Source organism: Portunus trituberculatus, chromosome 33 (assembly GCF_017591435.1).
Source record: "Portunus trituberculatus isolate SZX2019 chromosome 33, ASM1759143v1, whole genome shotgun sequence".
In the NCBI taxonomy this organism is placed as follows: Eukaryota; Metazoa; Arthropoda; class Malacostraca; order Decapoda; family Portunidae; genus Portunus; species Portunus trituberculatus.
The window spans coordinates 7,107,633-7,129,988 of NC_059287.1; the positions used below are offsets into that span (position 1 = coordinate 7,107,633).

Below are 22,356 nucleotides of genomic sequence, written 5' to 3' on the forward strand. Positions count from 1 at the left end.
AGCCAAGCATTCCTATTTTATTGTATGTGTCACAGCACAACCATCTCTAGTGTATCTCAGTTAAACTAGCTAATTCTTTTACTACTTCTGTGAACAAATTCTGCTTAGTTATTCTTCAGTCAAAAACCTCCAACACAGAGTTCCTGTATTATTGCATATCTTTTTGAGCTTCAGTGAACCATTTCTTTTTCTTCTTTGGTGAATATAGTACTGCAGATTTGAAGTCTTCAATCAAACACTGTGGTCATTCTTGTTTTATTGTTTTTTTATAATGAAACAGTCAAATTGGTAGAAGCTTGTAAAATATGGGTAGTAGAGACAAGAGGCGCTAGTGTGTGTGTGCTGGATGGGAGCAGCGCCGCACTGACGCCACACTGCCGGATCCTCCTTATAAAAAGTTCCAATGAGAAAAAGTCTTTTACACTTCAAAACCTTCCTTTGGGATTTAACAGTTCCAACTATTCTAAAACAATATAATTATGTAGTAATATTATCATATATTTATATTTATATTTATATATATATACCCTTTACAATCTAGAAAATTCATACCCCATATTTCCAGACTCAAATGATTGATAAAGTAGTAGTACTAGTGACTCCCTATATGGATTTGTCTGAAAAGGAACACACACACCAAAGTAATGCACACAGTAATGATGGGACAGTATCAGTGAATAACAAAATCACTGTTGTATTCCTAAATCCACTAAAGTCTTGAAGTGTACAAAGTGTAGAGCGGGAACTGCAAGATTTGAGCACAGAGAAACATAGGCTGGACAAGAGTGAGAGGGAAGAACACAAGACTCTTTTAAGATCAGTGTGACTCATGCTTCATGGTGAAATAACAACAAAATAAAAATTCAAACAATTTTCTTTCCTATCCAGTGAATGATGTGGGAAATTCACATGAGTCAGGATGCAGTACTTGTGGTGAAGTATCCATGTTGCATATAATTGACATAAGAGGTTGTGGCAATAGTGGAGCCTGCCAACATGCTGACAGGCCCCAGCGCAGCACCCCAGCGGGCGTGTGGTGCTGAGTCTGTCGTGATGAGGGGGTACCGTGCGCAGCCTCCACAGGAGAAAACAACAGCACAAAATGTCAATTAAGGCATTAATGCATACCTAAGTGAAGGTGTTGGATTCTGTATTACTCAGCCACAAGGGGACAGAGCCAGGCATCTGAGAAGGCAGAGAGAGCTAGAGCTACAAGCAGGTTTTTGTAAACTTTGCATGGGCAGCAAGGTCACATGCTGTGCAGCGCGTCATTCTAAGGGTCGTCTCATCCTCAAGTCTCCGACACAGTGGTGGGAAACCCTCCACTTGAGTCCTAGTGACCACTGTTGAGACTCCACATGATTAGTGGCTCCCTTGTATCCATCTTTTCACAGTAATTTATAACAATCAATGGTAAAATTTTTCTCACCCAGACTACATTACATATCGTGTTTCATCCGACTAGCGCACAGACCTGAATTGCTACAGGACATGCCAGGCAGTGGACAGAAAAACGTTAATACCTATCACTTACCCATAATTTTATTTACTTTATTAACTTTAATCCTAAACTTTTTTCTGCAACAAACTAAAAAACGCCTCTTAACACAGGCCAGCCTTGCAGCTCCATTCCCAGTACAGTGTGTGTGGCCGAGGCCGTCCTCTTGCAGCTACTGTTGTCCTCTAGTGGAACCCAGGGGAGGCAAGCAATAGTCATGCACTCACTCTCACAACACACTCACACTCTCTCTCTCTCTCTCTCTCTCTCTCTCTCTCTCTCTCTCTCTCTCTCTCTCTCTCTCTCTCTCTCACACACACACACACACACACACACACACACACACACACACACACACACACACACCATGAGGTGCAAAGACAGTATAGGTATATTATGTGCATTAATGGAAGGATATCATTAGGCCACGTGGCACCTCGCTTCTCTCAGTGTGAGGAGAGATCAGACAAGCCCTACTACTCATGCTGGCTCCAAGAGGCACCACCACACTTTGCCATGCCCTCACTAGTGCTGAGCCTCAACACAGTGCAGAGGGCCAGGCTGGCTCAGAGTAATGCCACCAATAACATTCTCTTCTCCAATGGCATCATGCAATGAGATTATATTAAGTCATTGAAAGGATTTGCATACTATCTACTGATGCAATATTTGAAAAATCCTACATGCTACTAACTTGCTTTGACTACCATCTATAAAGATTGCTAATGTGGATAAAATTTGAAAAATAGGAGTACACATTCATATGGTGGCGACTACATTCAATATTTACGAAAAGCTCAAGTCAGGAAAAGGTCACAATTGATCATGGGTTGTTTTTTCACAAGTACATAAAAAAATTTCAATCACATAACTATCAAAAATATGTACAATTAAGAAGATTTACATCAAATGGTATTCCATGAAAATGAAGTTGCATTTCTTCACAGCTTGAGAAGCAAGTGAGCGACCATCACCCTCTGCGCCGAGCAGCGCCAGGGAGCCACTTGAGCCGGGTAGCCCAGACAGTTTGTGCTAATGATGTGTGCATCAGCGTTGCCTTGGCGCCGAGCCCCCACTGCCGTGCTGCCTGCCACCCCACCACACCTCCACCACAGCCAACAACGCAGCTGGCACCCACCCACCACTTCCTTCCTCCAGCCGGCAGTAAGTTCTCGGGGCCAAGGTGGACCTACTACAGAACACCAAGAGTATAACTTCTCCAAGAGAAGAGTGAGTAAATAAATAAAGGATTACTGTTACTGCTCAAAAATTGCACTTAGAAATTTACAAACTTTGCGTAGATCAGAATCACACATCGCCCAGAGTGCCACACGAGCTTCCTGGCAGGCCTTTCTTTGTGTCTCGTGTTAAGAGGCAATTGCACAAGTACAAAATTTGATTAACAGAGAGCTTCAGTGCCCATGGGAATAAATATTTATGCTAAATATATATATTTATATTTATATATGTATATGTATACTGTCTAATAGTTCACATAGTTCCCATTCTTCTTTACATGTCAAAATATCATGTGTGGCATGAAAGACAACAGGTCCTTAGTTGGACAGAAGTGATTTTCCAACACCATAAACTTCAAACACTGTGTATGAAGGAAAAATCATGGCTAAGCTAAAATAACAACAGGATACTTATTCCCTGTCCCAGCATATACAAAACCTCCAAACAAGGAGATATTAATACGTCACTAAGTCAGCCTTTAAGTCCAACAAGTGAACTGCGAGTGCAAACAAGAAGCTTCCACCTCTGCCTCACAAACTGGCAGAGGATGAGAATGACAAGCTGAACACTGGACTGAGCTAGGTAGTGCATCCACCAACAGCTGGGATCTATCTCACTGCGAGGGAGGGAGGAGGGAGGAGGGAGTGAGTGCTGCAGCCACGAGTGCTTGCTTCAGCTAACTTATTCAAACAGACAGTCGCAGCAGCACCTCTACCGCTCACTGGCGGCAGCGGCGGCGGTGGCGCGGCTGCTGCTCGCGGCACAAGACTTGAAGTGTTTCTCTTGAGAGCGTTGCCACAGTGTGGCAAACCTTGCTTTAAAAATGGGGACACTACCCACTGCAAAGTGAAAATACCTGTAAATATGATACAAAAATAACTATTAGCTTTTAGAATGAGTCACAATAAGATAGAGTGGAGGGGCCGCTTGGCCGCTGGGCCGCGGGTTGAGCCAGTCACTGCTGAGGGACATGGAGCAGCTGAAGACAAACTTACAGCAGTCACCACTCAGCATTGTGTTGACATTGTCATAGGACAAACTGCTACTGCTACACTCAGGGCTTGGCACTCAGCTTACACAACCAAAGGAATTCCTCATAACCGATGAGTCTGAGCCACAGGCCAGCAAGCCATGGCCCGGACCATGGTCACTGCTGCCACCACTGCCGCCGCTGCCGCCATTTACGTCTGTCCTGAGAATGTAAACAACCACTGAAGGCAACCTGATGACATCACAATGGTGGTAAAGTAAACACAACAAGATGTAGCAGCAGCAGCAAGCCGTGGGGAACTAGTGGGCATTTTCTCTTGGGGCGCTGGTGGTGGTGGTGGTGGGGTTGGAGGTGGTTTTGGGGGCCGAAGAAGTGGTGTTGGTGGTTTTGGTGGTGGTGGTGGAGGAGGTGGTGGTGGTGGTAGTACTGTTGGCGTTGGTGTCACTGGAATTCGTCGTCTCCTTCTTTTCACGCTGAGTGCTGAGCGCCAACAGCCTCATTTGGCGGATCACGGCTGTGGCGTGGTAGGCTTGCTGCAAGGGAACATGTTTTGAGTGTGTGGTGCATGGCAGGATGGCACACCTAAGCTGGTAGTAAAGGCTTAGAGTAAATTAATCAAAGTTTACATGATAATTGAAAGAATGTGTTTTCTGGGTAACAAATCTGATATTTTCAAGGAAATATTCCCTCTAAAGTGATCAAGTTGGAAAACAGAAAAACTAGATTTAGAATTCAGAGCAGTATTAGTTTGCATTAATTTATGTATATTGATAAAATCTCATTATGACACTTGAAATGAGTCAATCCTATGAATATATATATATATATATATATATATATATATATATATATATATATATATATATATATATATATATATATATATATATATATATATATATATATATATATATATATATATATATATATATATATATATATATATATATATATATATATATATATATATATATATATATATATATATATATACACTAGTTACTGCAAGCCACTTTCTTAGCACACAGACACCACATTCAGTGTTGCATGTCTGTGTGTGTCAGCAGTGTTGCCTTAAATGCTCACAACTACTCAGTGTTGCTGCTACACTATGGCTAAGTTCTTGGTGAGCACACACTAGTCATGTTGCTGTCATCCAAAGGTCTAGGGTGGGCAGGGTCATCTTGGAATCTTCATCCCTAACCACTTGGAGTGAATTGAGTATATCGAGCGTGCTCCAGTATTGAGCTGCCTCCACACAACTGGCAGAATGCAGGTGATGGCTTGTGTTTGGCTACACCTACTCTACGTATACTGTGAGTCATCAGTAACACTCATCAAAAATTACTGCTTATGTCATTGTTTTCTAGAAAATATCAGTGATGTTTCCTTCTTGGCCTGAGCTGTGGTGTGTCTGTGGGTTCAAATGGCACATTTTGATCCTGAGTGAGAATTATGAAGGAGTGGCACTGCACTGAAGAGCACTTGCCTCACGTGGCTCACTGTCTACTGCTTTTGTTTCTCATTCTTAAAGACAAGTTAAAGAGCCACTATGACACAGAAGGAAGTGGCCCCTAAGTGCAGCACCACCCACACTGCTGTCACTGGTATCTGCAGGGGTGGCTCCTCACAGGAGACACATGACATCTAAGGGAACACTCTACACCAGGACATTCTGAAGAGCTGGGGAAGTGGTAAACATCAAATTGCCAATCTACTGACATCCACTACATTTCTCCCAGTCAGTGCGGGAGGGCTGCCCACACAGTCAGGGCCAGGCTAGAGTACTTAGAATCTATGGTCTGCACTGCATGGGTGGTATATTTGTGCACTACTGTACTGCACAGTAGTGCAGGCAATAGCAAGACAAAACAGATCTATTTAATGAACACCTAGTCCAGTGTTGCTCTACTCTAGGTGACTTTGTCCTTGCTATCATCAAATGGATAGATTCTAAATATCTATTTACAGGTTGCACATCAAGACTAACAGGCATTGAAGTGCTACATAAACATGCTCTTCAACAAACCCTTGTTGGTGTAAAGCCAGAGAGGCCTCAGCCGGCTCTCCCTCCAAGATGCTGGCGACTGTTTGGCACACAACAACCTAGTCTAACACAGAGCCCCGGCCACTGCACCACCACCCCATGGCGCCGCCCCCACCCACACCCCAGACTCAGCGCATTGAGTCATACTTCAGGACGGGGAGTTTAAAAAGAACACTTAGGGGAGTGTAACTTACTATAAAGTTTCCATGGGCCTCAGATTAGGGAAACTTGGGATCCTTGTGTGAGATTAGTCTACAGACAACATTACTACTATATATGAAGTCTATTCAAACAGTATCCAGCCTTACTTTTTCTCAGAAATTTTTGGACCTGAAAGGCAAGAGTGGTGTCAGCAGCAGCAGGCAACACCCAGGCACACACTCTGCCCTGCAGTGTGTGTGGCTGTGCAAAGAGTGGCCAGGATCACATTGCAATTTTTATCATGAATCCTGAACAGATTGAGCAGTATTACTACATCCATCACTCAATTATTCATGATTAAACAGTAACATTCTGTAACAACCAGTACATTGTTTTGATGGTAACTCAAGAAAGAGGACAAACCTTGGTGGTCAGAGATCAGCAGGTGGATTGTCACCAACTGATGCCCATGACACTAAACAGTTTTAAGTTGCATGATATCAACTGTTAGGGGAATTATTCATCACACACACTGTTTTCAGGGATGATTTCAATATTAGTGGCCAAGCTTGTGAGGCGTAAGAAAGTCACTTTGGAGCTGGCCAAGTGATCCTGGCTTTCTGAAAACTATCATTACTGGCAGTGAGCAGTTGATATGCGACCACTAGCCAGGAAACCTGCAGTGGAAATCTGATTTCCAATAATTCTTCAAATGAAGATGTTCCTCAAGAGGACACAACAAGGAAAGCAGTGATGCAGTGTGTGGCCTCTTCCAGAAATGGCTACTGGAACTGTGCTCAGCAAGGAATGCACTGCCGGGCCAAGAGGTTTCACAGGTGGGACGTTTTTCAGATTTTTAAGATTACTGCTATAAACTAAAGGGTGAAGTGCTTTTTTCTCGATTTGAAGGAGGATACATTTGCTTGTTTCTGGATTAAAGGAAGGATACTTTTGAACAGCAAGTTACATGTAATGTTGCTCTTGTAATGCTGCTGCTGCTGCTGCTGCAGGGATGGTCAGCATGGAGCAGGGGAAGCTGCATGGCTGCTGTACGCATTGTGTTCATGCAGCAGCTTGGTTGATGGTTATTGGAATTTATGGGAGAAAAGTAAACAGTGCGCTGTACAGCTGAGCTTTAGCCCAAGAAGCTTTAGAGGCAGCAAATGTGAACACCAGTTTACAACACTGATTAAGAAGCAATTAGCAGTAAATCATGGAATTGTTTTAATTGGCAGCAAGTCTGAGCAGACTCTACTGAGGGCAGTGGTGGAGGGTGGGCCATGGCGTGGGTGGTGACTAGTGGGTGGTGGTGGGCTGACCTGAGTGCACCACAGCCTTCTCCTTCTCCTTCTCCACCTCCTCCTCCTCATGCTCCTGAGCCTCTGCCTCCTCCGTAATAGGGGGACAGGCCGGGGGAGTGTCCACCTCCATGCTCGTGGAGGAGAGGGCCAGTCGCTGCATCTTGTGAACCATCACGATTGCATGCATTAGTTGCTGCAAGAGACAAGGTACAGCCCTGTCATACTCTTCTCCTCACGGTGCTGCCTGCACCTTCCTCAGCCTCAGAGATCTTTGCCAGGGGGCTGTCTTCCCTGTGATGCTCCCTGCCATGTCCCTGCATATATGTATGTGTGTATATGTGTGTGTGTGTGTGTGTGTGTGTGTGTGTGTGTGTGTGTGTGTGTGTGTGTGTGTGTGTGTGTGTGTGTGTGTGTGTGTGTGTGTGTGTGTGTGTGTGTCATTTACTGTTTCTAGTGCACATGTATACTTTCAAGGCTTCCCAAATATAAGTCAACTCCTCAAGTGTTAATATCAATGAGATTATTTCTAAACAAAAGTTCAAGTTTAGTACGAAGTCGTTAGTGAGCTCAGTGTGCCCTGGAGCTGCCGCCTCATGACAGTGTGGGTGTTGTTCACTTGTGTCACGCATGAGTAGCCGGGCTGTGTTTGTAATGAGAAGGTTGTAGTGCTCAAAGCAGGCTGTATCTATGAAAATGCTCCATTATTCAACAACCACAGCATATGACAAACTATTACTTTTTATTTCCTAGATGAGTTTGTTTGTTAATCTTTGTAGAACATAAAGTGACAACTCTGGCCTTGTGACAAGTGTGTTGCTCAGTGTTAGGTAGAAGATTTGGAAGGTTTGGATAGATCTGCCTCAGTTAGTTTAGAAAGCCAAAAAAATCCTGCAATACAAGACTAGTAGATTGGGGAAGGGAACTTGTTTCTTCTTATTTCCTTTCAGAGGAAACGTAGCTGTGTGCATGCCTCACCATCCACAGTAGGAGAAAAGACATACTGTTAAGATGATGCTGGTATGTGTGCAGGACAGTGCTGGGCCTCCCTGCTCATCACTACATGACACTCTTCACAGGGCCAGCCAGGCAATCCTGAGCCACCACTCACATTTCCCTCAAAAAGTTAAGCAATGGAAGGAAAACATCTGCATTCTGATTAAGGTTAGTTTAATCAAATACTACTGTTATTATCATCATAATAAATATGAATTGATAATCCTCTGAATTTTTTCCAACAGGAGCACGTTATGGTGACCTCTGCAGGCATAAATGAGCAATGGCAGGAGTGAAGGTAGCACAATATGTACACTGTTGTGACCACAGCTAAGAGAATCCAGAGGAATAGGCCAGGGAGCCAGGGGGCCAGGGAGCTAGTGGGACCAGGAATATAGGTGTGAGTGTGAGTCTCCCAGGTGCAGGGGTGAGCTTCCCTCCCATAGCAGTGTACAGGAGGCCTGGAAATGACTGTCCTGCACACCACCACACAGAACACTGAAGAACAAAACTGACTAATTTGTCAACATTCAGCCTCAGCAAGTAAGAAATTAGTAATTCATGGCATTTCTGAAGATGAAACAACTAACTCTACTGGCATAAGTCTGAGGAGCAGAACTCTTAACACATTATGTATACACTGCAAGGCAACAGGCAATGCTGACACTCTTGTTAAGGTCTTCACACCACATCACTGCCCAAGCCTCACCTGGTTCCTACTCTCTGGCATGGACTGCTCATCACACTCAGAAAACAAACCAAGCAATGGTAAAATGTCAGTGTTCTCATAATGTTTATCTCTGTTTTCAGTCCTACTCCTACTAGTATTTCAATTTTCAGAGTACTTTTTTTTTTATGAACATATATAAGAAATGTTGCTAATGGTCAGTGAAGGCAGCTAGCAGCAGTGGTCAATGCTCAGCAGAGACAAGCCACTGGTGAAAGTGTCAACTCTCCTTTACCATTTTGTTCCATCTGACTTAGCTTGATGCATTGTTTGCTGCTGGGAAGTTCATTAGGACTGTATGAGGCAAGGGAATCCCCACAGCACTATCACACAATGCCCATAAAACAAGCTGACAAAACAAGGCCTACACTGCTGCACCACAATTCTTAACTGGAATTTGCATCTTGTGAGCTGTGAGGTACAGCTGCTCATGAATGACAAGCAAAGTCAACAACTTGCATAAGCCAAATGGCTGGACTCTACACTGGATTTTGTATTGAATTATTTCATATGAGTTTTTTAACACTTTTCAGTGAGAGAAGTGTGTTGAAGCTTTTTGGTGCCATTCCCTGAAGATGACGCAAGACGAAGGCCATCAGTCACTCTTTCAAGTCAGAGAAGACAGAGCACATGATGCTGACAATCCTAGTCACTTGTATCACAGCGACTTCTTTTTCCATATGAGCCAAGTCATAAGTATTTTCTATTTTCTTTTCATCTGTAAGTTTGCAACATCTTGTGAGGATGGAACAAAGTAAAGCTGTAATGTAAAGAAAAAGTTTACAAGCTTAAGTAGCAGAATCTGCTGGTCATTTGATGATACGACTGACAGCAGGTGTACTCATGTTGCCAGTTGTGTGAGCACTAATGGCCTGAGTGTATCTGCAGGGTGTGCTGTGGGCTAAGTATTGCCTTTTGCATAATGCCTTCTCCGTCACATAAATGGTGAGCAGAAACATGATTGCACTCCTGTGTATATTTTCTTACATATGGACTTGTCTGTAGCTAGTGTGGATCTGATCTGTTCTGTACAGTTCCATTACTTCTGCAATATATGACTGAATGGTCTTTAACAGATGAAGCCCAATTCAAACCAATACATCTTTGGTGTGCAATAGTGCATCTCATCTTTTATTATATATAACATTTTTATATCCTGGCACTAAGTTGATATCTTAAAGACAGATACCTTTCATTCAAAACTCATTTCTGATATCTTAAAGACAGATACCTTTCATTCAAAACTCATTTCTTCACCAGTATAGAGCTGCACCCATAAGCAAGCAAAATGGTTTTCTGCCACCACAGTTGTGCTTCCTCTAGGGCACACCACAGCTGGCCAGCAACCCACAGGCACTTCAAGCAGCATACCAACATTCATAGATACTCTGCCCCACATGGCAATTAAATGAGTGTGTGAAAGAGACAAAACTGCTACCTGAATTAAAATTCCTTAACAAGAATTGAGTAAGAATCAAGCAGGAATTATAGTATTAAATCTTTAGAAAAAAAATCATGCAAATTAATTAACTAATCCCAAACCTATAAGTAGTAAAGGTAGTTATTGTCACTAACACTATTGACTCAAGTGTTCAGAACTGTTCTAGCAGACTCCTGGATCCTGTCTTGTTGGCTTTCTATCACTTTAATGACAAAATTCAGTCAAAAAGTTAGTTAACTCAAAGAATATCAGCTCAACAAACACACACACATACACAAACACATACACACAAGGTATACAAAGGACGCAGAGGATTTAAAGGGAGAAGAAGAAATAATAGCAGCTACAGTGGATGAGGGTGAGGAAACAGTAGCGCACACACACACACACACACACACACACACACACACACACACACACACACACACACACACACACACACACACACACACACACACACACACTGGATGACCAGGAGGCGACTAAAGTGAATTCCACACACGCACACACCAATGAACATGGTCACCTGACCAGCAGGTGACCATGAGTATACACACACACACACACACACACACACACACACACACACACACACACACACACACACACACCAGTCTATCCTGTCTTGTTTAACTATAAGACACAATAGTCCAAAGGCAGTAACAACCCAAGCCAAGTGAAGCAGAGGGAAGACCTTAGCAAGGGGAGTTCATCCCCTGTGAAGCAGCAGCATTACCTTGCCCGCAGCCTACTGATCTCCAGCCTCAAACCTTATTTAGAGAGGAATATAATGGATCAACACCAAGAAAGTAAGAAAACTGGTGTGAATTAATACAAAGTACTTATATATATATATTCATGTATATATGTATATATATGCTGTATGCAGAGGGAAAGGCCTGTCAAGTCCACCTCAGAACAACGAGTGATTGTCCCCAGAAAGGAAGCAAAATAACAGAAAACAATTGAGAACTGAAGCTACATGAAGTACACAATGCAAATAAGAGGCACCAATATGCATTTCAGAAGCAATTTCGTCCCTTTTTGTAAATGCTAGCAAAGACTGATGTTGTCTATAGGAGTGAGAGGTGAGGCAAGGGAGCAGCACCATGCCTTAGATCCTCAGCGGCTGACAGGCCCGGCCAGGCGGAGAGAGCCATAGAGAACCAGAGAGAAAATGATAGGTTGTGAGAGCTGAAAATAGGATCTATGTACAGTTCCTTGAGAGATCCAATTCAAAATATGTGAAATGTGAATAAAAATTTTCAAAAAAGAAGGAAGAATAAACATGCACTGCTCCATATTTACCTTCCAGCGGCTCTTTGCAAAGTTCTTCTTCAACTGCTCAGACACCGAGCTGTGGATGTTCCTGTCACTGGCAGCATTACCAGATATCCTGCAGCAGAGGGGCAGACAGTCAGAGTGGCTCTGTCATAGTTATCACTAGAAGCTGAGTGGTGGCATGTGCCCTCAAGGTTCTCATCCACATTGGACATAAGAACATAAGAGAAACTGTAAGAAGCCATTAGGCCTATATATGGTAGTCCTTTCATGAAATATACTTACCTATTTCCACCTATTACCTTCATTCATAAACTTGTCTAACATTCTTTTTAAAGTTTCAGAATTTATCACTAACATGATTACAAATTATGTTCCATTCATCTACTATTCATTAGACTTGTGCTCTACTGCACATTCTTCATATACTGCAGACTTCCTTGTCTGACTAAATGAGTATGAGTACTGATGATTATGGCAACTTGTCTGCATTGACACCACTATAGGTGTGAGCACACTAACCATGGGTGGTTGAGAGACTGCTTGCAAGTGAACCGCCTCTCCACATCAACACACATCAACTGCCGGATGAAGTCTTTGGCCGAGTCGCTGATTTCATCCCAGTACGGCGAGTCAAACTCAAACTCACCTGCAGAAGTTACAAACACTGCACAATTCTACAAAATATTTGGTAATACTGCAAATATTACCATCTTATACGGTGACTGTTATTTGAATATTGATACATCCTTTTTGATTCCATAAAATCGAAAAATTGAGGAAGTTGAGGACAGAGTAAAATGTAAATAGAAGAAAGCTATCAGACACACACACACACACACACACACACACACACACACACACACACACACACACACACACGGCCCGGTAGCTCAGTGGTTACAGCGCTGGCTTCACAAGCCAGATGACCGGGGTTCGATTCCCCGGCCGGGTGGAGATATTTGGGTGTGTCTCCTCACGTAGCCCCTGTTCACCTAGCAGTGAGTAGGTACAGGATGTAAATCGAGGAGTTGTGACCTTGTTGTCCCGGTGTGTGGTGTGTGCCTGGTCTCAGACCTATCCCAAGATCGGAAATAATGAGCTCTGAGCTCGTTCCGTAGGGTAACGTCTGGCTGTCTCGTCAGAGACTGCAGCAGATCAAACAGTGAATTACACACACACACAAACACACACGCACACACACACACGTATGACGGAATACAAATACAGTAATACTCTGCCTATCGAACGTTCGTCTAATGAATTTCCGGTTTAACGTACTATATAAAGTTAGACTAAAAAGTCTGCATAATGTACAACCACATCGTTTTAGCAATTTTTCTGGGTTTGAATTTGCCAGGTGAGGGACCGAACATGGCAGCTTCGCTGTGATTGGCTGGCTCGCCTCTGTCTCTAGCGCTCCTGGAGCTGAATCCAAGATTCTTTAACGTCAGAGCAACCTCCTGCCGCGAAATGGCATCCATGAACGCTTGGAGGGAGGGTGATGAGGTTGTTATCAGGTTGCTTTGAGGTTGCTGGGAACACCATCTCTGGAGGTGGTGTTACTGTCTTATATATGCATTTATGTTCACTAAAACAACATACCGCGGTATTTCATTAATAATTCAGTCACTCAGTACCACGGAGTCAAGGTTATCCTCATGGCATGAGCATTTATGAATACTAAGATATGATATCCATTATAGCAGGCAATAAAGGAGTGGAAACATAAATTTAATATCGTGGTGAAAGACAACACGCAGGCTAAAAGGGTCACAAGAAGAAGAAGAAGGGGCTGAGTCGCCGTGAGTCTCTGCCTCATCTGTGGCCGATCTCATCTCTGCTTTATTTTTTGGTATTCCATGTAAGATTTCACTTTATGCATTACAAAACATTCCTTTCTTGGGAGCAAGGTTTGTAAAAAGCTAATAGAAATATATATAATTTTTTTTAACCCATGTGGTATGTTGGGGACCAGCCCAGAACACATCCCCCTATTTCCACTATTTCCTATGGGAAAATTATGTCCGCTTAACAAATTTTCGCTCTATGAACAGCTTTGACACCCCCTATCCTGTTCATTAAGTGGAGTATTGCTGTATACGCCATCGTGTGAAAACCAACGGAACATTGAAACACCTATTGGATTAAGGACACTGACTGAAGATGTTATGGAGAGTGATTTTTATGGATTCAGGGATGAAAAAGCTAGTATAAGGAGGTTGATCAACGTAGAAAAGGAGTTAAGATACATAAAGGAAGTGATGTCGAGTCTAACACAAACAGGACAGACTGACAAAAGAAAACACAGAGCTGAAATTGAGATTGGTAAATTGTGAGAAGGTCAGTGCAATCAATCAGGGATTAAAAGAAGAGATACAAGAAATAAAGAAACAAAATTATGTACTAAAAGCCACATGCCAAGACTACGAAAACTCCTTAAGGAACTTATAGGTAAAAGTATAGGATGGGATTGTGGACGGGGTAGAAGGTGGATTGGATGAAAACAAGCTGAAAGAACCACAAAATGCATGGAAGCAGGAACAGGAAGAGGAAAAATTTTAATTTTCGGAGGTTGAAAAGAGACAAATTCAGGAAAATACAAAAGTCGCTGTAATTCAGGTAATTAAAAGAGAAAGAATATCTTGTGCAAGATACAGTGGATAAGAGCTTTGTGATTTTGGAATGAAGGAAAAGAAAAATCCAAACAAATTTATGAGGAAACGTGGATAGAAAATTGGCCAAAACTATTATCAAACATGTTCAAGACGGCACACAAAAGCTGGACCAGGAGGTGGAGGAAGTGATGAGGCTAGGAAGATACAGTGAAGGAAGTAGGAGACCGATGAAAGTGAGAATGAGATCCCAATGGCAGTAGAGGAAATTATGGCTAGGAAAGGGAAGTTGGCTGATGATACTGAACACAAGGATATATGGATAAAAAGAGATATGAGCCAAGAGGAGAGGGAAAAGGAGAAAGTGCTAAGAAGTGAAGCTAAAGAAAAAACGAGAAAAGGAGAGATCAAGAAAAGAATTTTTACTGGAGTGTTCTGGATATGAGACTATAGAAGTGGTACCTATGGAAGAAAGAGGAGGTCGTGGAGGAGGCAAGACATTAAGAGTGACTTCTACTAATATAGATGGGTTGTTATCCAGCATGTTGGAGGTTAGGGATAATTTGAAAGAGAAAAAGCCGAATGTAATGTGCATCGTTGAAACAAAACTAAGAGAGGAGATCCATGTTAACTTTAAAGAGGGATATAATAGTTGGACGAGAGACAGGAAGGATAGAGGGGGAGATGGAGTGCTAATAATGGTTTGTGATAATATATGTGTGGAGGATGTGCAACATGGTGAGGACAAAGTGTAAGTAATGGGAGTAACAATCAAATCAGGAATTGAAGAAGAGAAAAATTAAAGTTACATATGTGCCACCTATGATAAATTCATGGGGAACTGAAGAACACAAAGATATGCAAAGAGAGGTGATTTAGTGCCTAGATAACATAAGAAGAAGAGATAGAAGAATACTTTTAGTTGGAGACTTAGACTGCAAATAAGTAAACTGGAGAGAGATGGAAGTAATGGATAATGCTGGGCAGTGAAGCAAGAAAATGTTACAGTTCACTATGGTTAATGCAATGAATCAGTGGGTGGAGGAGTCAAAGAGGTACAGGGGGAAAGAAAAACCATTGTTGCTTGACCTAGTATACACAAAGAAACCAGAGCCCCTCCAATCATACAACACCCTAGTCCAATGGGGAGAAGTGATCATGTGACATTAGAGATGCAAATTCAGGAGGAAGATGAGATAAGTTACAGAAAGGACTATGAGGGAGAGAGACTAAATTATGCAAGAGAGGATTTTGAAAAATTAAGGATCTATTAAGCTGATATTGAGTGGAGTAATATTATGTACAGAAAGACAGTACAAGGGAAAAATGAAATTCTTACAGAAATATAATAAAGGAGTAAAAAAGTTTGTACCTGTTTATAGAGTTCAGAAAAAAATACATGCTTGGTACAATGCTAGATGCATACAAGCAAAAAAGGCAAAAGATAAAGTGTGGAAGAAACTCTTAAAGCAGAGAAATGACTATAACAGACGGCAGTACAAAGATGCCAGAAATGAATATATTAGAGTAAGGAGAGAGGAAGAAAGAAACTTTGAGAAAGATGTAGTGAATAAAAGCAAAGATGAACCCAAACTTTTCTACAAGTTTATAAACGACAAAACAAAGAATAAGAAAACAATTGAAAAATAATTAAAGAAGGGAAGACATACCAAACAGAGAAGGAAATGTGCAAAATAATGAATGAAAGCTTCAAAACAGTATTCACTACAGAAGATAATTTCACAGAACCTAATAGGACATTGCATTGCCAAGGATTACAGGAGATTGCAGTGCACAAAGAGGATATTGGAAGATTATTGGATAAGTTGGAAATCAGAAAAGCAATGGGACCAGATGGTGTATCAGGCTGGGTGTTAAAAGAATGTAAAGAGCAACTACTGGATCCAATTTGGGAAATAATTACAAGTTCAATAAATGAAGGGAAAGTTCCACTAGAATGGAAGAGAGCCAACGTAATACCAATATTTAAAGGAGGAAAGGCAACTGAACCACTAAACTACAGACCAGTGTCACTTACAAGTGTCTTGGGAAGTTATGTGAAATAATTATCAAAGAAAAATGGGTTAAATTTCTAGAAGAGGAGCAAGTCATATCGAACAGACAATTTGGGTTCAGGACAGGGCGGTCATGTGTATCAAACTTATTAAGCTTCTACTCGAGAGTTATTGCAGGACTTGAAAACAGAGATGGATGGGTAGACACAGTATACCTGGATATTAAAAAAGGCTTTTGATAAAGTCCCTCACGGAAGACTACTTTGGAAACTAGAGAACATAGGAGGACTGCGAGGAACTTTGCTCGAATGGACAAGAGATTATTTGAAGGATAAGGAAATGAGAACTGTGATCAGAGATACATACTCAACTTGGGGTACAGTAACAAGTGGAGTGCCACAAGGGTCAGTGTTAGCCCCCATTATGTTTCAGATTTATGTAAACGACATTCACGTTGGGATAAACAGTTATATAAATTTATTCACTGATGACGCAAAGCTGCTAAGGGTTATCAAAACCAGAGAAGACTGTCTGCTGTTGCAGGAAGATATAAACAAGATCTATGAGTGGAGCAGGAAATGGAAATTTGAGTTTAATGCCAAGAAATATCACACATGTAATTACAGAACATCCCCACCTAAAATAACATAGAAAAAAAAGGGAAAAGAAAAAAGTTATAACAATACAAATACATAAATTAAAATGTTATCTATACATGAACAATACCATGAAGTTGCTATTGTTTATCATTATTATCACTGTCAATTAACCCATAACTCCAAAGAACAAACAACAAATATCAAACCTTTGAGAATCTGTGCGAAGAGGTTGGCATCATTTTCGTCATAGAAGGGAGGATACCCACACAGGAGGATGTAGGCAATTACTCCTATACTCCATACATCCACTGCCTTCCCATAGGGCTTTTGTGCCAAGACCTCAGGGGCTGTGAAGGAGGTAATGGGATCAGTATGGTGTAGAGGAGAACTAGACACATTTGCAGACATACATTCTACCCTTACACTGTGCCAGTAAATTAGGAAACAACTTGAGAAACAGGGTTAATGTGGTAATGAGGGGAGAAACCAGACACATCCTTACAGTCTAACCCTGCAGTCTGCTGGGAAACAAGGAAACAGGATAAAAACAAAATGCAATTTGTTTAGAACTTGAAAAGGATGAGGAATACTAGTGTGGACTGGAAAAGATGATGGACAAGGAAAAGGAAGAAGATTAAACAGCTAGACTAGAGAAAACAGAAAGTCTACAAATCAACATACAAGATCAAAAATAAGAGTGTGAACAGTTAAGGTATTCTGAAAAACAATTAATAAAGAAAAAATGAAAAAAAAGAGAAGACAAGCAAGGAAAGATTAACAACAAAAAATATGTCAAGAGGAAGGGAAGAAGATGAAACAGCTGGAAATGAGGAGACTGGATAGAAAACAATTGAAAAAAGAGTGTTGACTGGTGAGGGACAGGGAAGGAAGATGAATGAAGAAAGGAAGGAAAGGGAAATAGAAAAAGCAATGCAAGGAGAGAGATAAGACACAAGAGATGACATGAAGGGAAGAGAAGATGAAACACATGATGCAGCTTTGGGAAAATTCTGTGCTAGCTTGGGCATTTTCTTTTGCCATTCCTTGTGTAGAGAGATAAGTACAGTCCTGTAAAATATCACACATTTTATAAATATAATTTGTCTTGTTTAAGAGAACAACTGATAAACTACCTATTTGACAATGGTAGAGGAGTTGTTCACTTAAACAAGATAAGATATGTACACCATTCATTCCTCCAATGTTTCCATCCCATCTTACCCAGGAAGGATACATATATCTGTATATGTCATGTATATATTTCTATCAACTCTGCTAACTGGTTAATTTCATCTTGCTCTGTCACACATACCAAAAAAAATGCAAATATTTATTCTTATTCAGTTCATGTCATCTGTTTCTGTCAGCTCTGCTAACCATTCTATTTTATCTCTTCTCTCGTTACACCACAACATATCCTCACCTTCCCACTCCATCACATTATATAACTCTTAACTCACATCACAAAACCTCTAAACCATGTCATTTCCATAACACAAGTTAGAAGTGTTCTCTATTTGTCCACTGACCCACATAGCCTGGCGTGCCACATGCTGTTGCCATGATGCCTGAGTCTTCCATCTTGCTCAGCCCAAAGTCACTGATCATTATCTTGCTATCTTCATCTTGGCTGAAGTAGAGAAGGTTCTCTGGCTGTGGAAGAAAGATGAGGATGAGATGGCTGAGCACAATGACAAGGAGTACACATTAGGTAACTTTAGGGCCTTTTTTCTAGTAAACTCAGTAACTCTCTGCCTTCTTTTGTGTTTCCTACTTCCAATGGTTTGAATTATTTTAAGAGGGAGGTTTTAAAACACTTATTCTCCAATCTTTAATGATCCTTTTGGAATTTCTATTGGTACTAGCACTTCAGTAGGCCATCTTTTTTCTATTTTTGTTGCCCCTGCCTAGTGTCACTCTTACATAAAATTTTTACTTTTATAAATTCAAAGTAAATGTAAAAATTAATTATTTTAATTGGTTGTAATGAGGGAACTGATATGTAGATAAGGCAGCTGAATGCAATAATATCAGAAAAATACAATGTGTTGGGAGAAAAAGCAGCCAAAGGAGGCGAGGACATTTACAGAAAGTAAGGGAAAACAGTGCCTGAGTAGAAAAAGAGGAATGATAAGGACAAGAGCACCTACCTTTAGATCCCGATGCACCACACCCTGTTCATGCATGTAGTCCACAGCCTCCAGGACTTGCCGAATGAGGTCCGCTGCATCCTTCTCAGTATAGGATCCCTTTTCCACAATGCGGTCAAACAGCTCGCCACCCGTCACCCTGGGAAGAGGGGAATGCTGCAGTGACTCTGTGTGTGTATGTGTGTATGTGTGTGTGTGTGTGTGTGTGTGTGTGTGTGTGTGTGTGTTCGTTTCTCTCTTTTTTTTTTTTTTGTATGTATGTGTGTGTGTGTGTATGTTTCATGTGTATGGTGTACGACCAATTTGTTGGATCATACTACTTGTTGGAATTATGCCGTGTTGTGTTCTGTATATTTTTGGTTAATCAAATATCAATCTATCTATTTACTTAGTACATATCTATCTTTGTGTGTGTGTGTGTTTGTGTATTTACCTAGTTGTATTTACCTAGTTGTAGTTTTACAGGGCCTGGGCTTTATGCTCGTGTGGCCCCGTCTCCATATCTACACTTAACCAATTTTTCTTTAAAACTATGCACACTCGTTGCTGTGTGTGTGTGTGTGTGTGTGTGTGTGTGTGTGTGTGTGTGTGTGTGTGTGTGTGTGTGTGTGTGTGTGTGTGTGTGTGTGTGTGTGTGTGTGGCCTTCCATTTGCAGTATGTAGGAGGTTTCCATGTATTGTCTTGCTTAACATACAAGATTCTGTGGTTTATTGATAAAAGAAGTAAAAAAAATCTCTCAAAAATGTTGGCAAAAAACATACACAAGCAGAAAGTGTCAAAGAGATGGATGTCACAGAGTGCAGAGACAAAAGTGGTAATAGTAGTAGTAACGGTAATAGTAGTAGTGATGATGATGATGATGATGATGATAATAATAATAATAATAATAATAATAATAATAATAATAATAATAATAATAATAATAATAATAATAATAATAATAATAATAATAATAATAATAATAATAATAATAATAATAATAATAATAATAATAATAATAATAATAATAATAATAATAATAATAATAATAACAATAATAATGATAATCAATGTGCTAGTATCAATGTAGCAAACATTTAGATAAATCAAGATCAGTCAAAATAGTGAATCAAGATGAGTCATGATGAATAGGAGAGGCTTCCGTCCCATGCCGGGCCTCAGAGAGTCACGTGAGTCAGACACACTGTTTGACTCACCACTCCTCACCACAGCACCCTCACCTGCCATGCCACACCTGCATACACCTTCACTACACACCTACAAGGCCTCACAACATAGGCTTCTCCCTCAGCAATGTCCATAATATGAAAAATGCTTATATTGCGAGGCTGAGACTGTTGTAATTCACCAGAGAGAATTTAATGATTTTAATATAATATGATCTTAAAAAATATTTGCTTCTTTGTTGCATTTCCATGAAGTAAATTCAATGATATGAATAGATATGATCACAAAAAATTCATAATAGGGATCAGACAATGTTGCATTTCATTTGAGTAAATTTAAATGCGATGAATACAATATGATTACAATAAAAAATGCAGTTTATGCCTTAGTTCAAGTAAGAGTCAAGTCAACAGGAAGCTGCAGGAAGTTTGAAATGTAAACAAAAGTATAAAGTAAGGAATAGAATTATTCACCTGCAGATGAAACCAATGAGTAAACTTGCATCAGAATCAAGACTTGGAGTTTGTTTGCCATGATGACTCAACAATGATCAAATATATGAAGAAAAACAATTGTATATATTATAGAGAAAGTGATAATTTATGTCAACATTGAGCCTACAGTCCTACCTTATCCAGGTGAGTTAGGTAAACCTTGACAAAAACTAATATACTAATGTAGCACTTAAGTTAACTAGCAAGGGAAGGCAGACTCCCATTACTTAGAGCTAGTAGTGATAGAAACAACAGTACTAGTGATGTAGTACCATTGCGGCATGCTTCTAGAGAGCAGGTAGAGAGTGAATCATGGAGGACAAACACTTAATGGTTGAAAAATTGAATAATAAAAAAAAAAAAAAAGCTCCATTTTTATTCAACACATGAAATATCTAGGAAAAAAAACAAGCTTTCACCAACAGTGTTGAGAGAGAGAGACAAGAACTGAGGAGGTGGTAAGTGGAGTGGAGGCATTGCTGATCTGGCCTCACTTAACCAACACTCATAGGAACAAGTGCAGGATCTCATCCAAAAACACTACATGGAACGAATACTCTACAGAGAATCTATGGCAAGTATAAGTAAATGGGAAGTTTGAGTGATGCTAAAACACTTGGGACATATCAATAAAAAGTCTTCACAACACCAATAGTAAGATCTAACACTACAAAGGGGGAGACTAGATTTTATTACAATGGTTATTTTATCATGAAGTAGAGTGAGTGGTTTAACTGGAATGTGGTTTAGGTCAGCGAGCGCATCACCGAGCCAAAATGTTTGTCCGTTTGTTCTTGCAAGTGTTTGTTTCTTGTTCTCAGTATACTGAGCCTTCACATTAGTATTTCCTTCAGTATACAAGGGGCAACAATAAAAGAAGTAGCAGCTATGAATCAGATAGAGAATGTAGCTATTCAATGTTGAAGACCTAATGTACTGTTGCCATTTTCCATTTACCTTTAAGTTTGTAGATGTGTGTATCTAATTAGGATATAAAGGAAGTAAGATTACACTTGTTGGATCCCTCTGTGTGGGTGTGGGTGTGGGTGTGTGTGTGTAGCATGTGTCAGTAAAAATATCAGTCAACATTTCCAGGACAAGACATAATGGTCAAACTATTTCCAAGACAAGACACAAGCAGATCTCTCCATGCTTCATGACTCACAGACGCAATGAAAGTCACTCAAGAATCTCAGCATTGAATGGGAAAAACTGCCCTGAGGCACACTGCACACTTACATAGAGGAAGAGAGAGACAGAGGGAGATAAGAAAATAAGCTTGTAATCGCTAGTGGGGTAGAAAAAAAGAGCTAAGCGAGGTCCTCATACTAAATTTCAGGTAATTGTTCAAGTCATTACATTTTTCATACTCAACCAGTCTTATCAAAACTCACAAATTATAACGTCATTTTATCATCACAAAAGTTGGTAGTAATAATAACACATTTGAGGATAATCTAAGTTATGATAGTAGATGTACTTTCACTAAATGCAAGTGATTGGAATGTGGTGGCAGGACAAGACCAAGGAAGAAGTAGTATAGTTTTTCTGTAATGTTTAGCCTATTGCCTTTCTCAGAGTGTATGAGGAAGGCAACAGATGAATATAACAGCAACAAACATACTTCTTCTTTCCACCTTTCCTCTTACCAACAAA

At 40.6% G+C, this 22,356-nt stretch overlaps 1 protein-coding gene across 4 annotated transcripts in view; it reads right to left on the bottom strand.

The window, feature by feature from the left end:
• Positions 1 to 243: 243 nt before the first annotated feature.
• Positions 244 to 22,356, bottom strand: part of LOC123512178 (calcium/calmodulin-dependent protein kinase type 1) — a 131,356-nt gene continuing 109,243 nt past the window's right edge. For 2 of the 4 annotated variants that reach the window (XM_045268408.1, XM_045268407.1), the window contains exons 4-10: positions 19,039 to 19,177; positions 18,418 to 18,541; positions 17,095 to 17,235; positions 12,182 to 12,308; positions 11,687 to 11,774; positions 7,236 to 7,410; positions 4,059 to 4,261 (exon numbers count right to left, since the gene is read on the bottom strand). In XM_045268408.1, the coding sequence (XP_045124343.1) occupies positions 4,197 to 4,261; positions 7,236 to 7,410; positions 11,687 to 11,774; positions 12,182 to 12,308; positions 17,095 to 17,235; positions 18,418 to 18,541; positions 19,039 to 19,177 (859 nt within the window). In that variant the 3' untranslated portion in view covers positions 4,059 to 4,196. Of the gene's footprint in view, positions 4,262 to 7,235; positions 7,411 to 11,686; positions 11,775 to 12,181; positions 12,309 to 17,094; positions 17,236 to 18,417; positions 18,542 to 19,038; positions 19,178 to 22,356 lie in introns of all 4 variants that reach the window. The other 2 variants (XM_045268410.1, XM_045268409.1) reach the window with 1 other exon arrangement.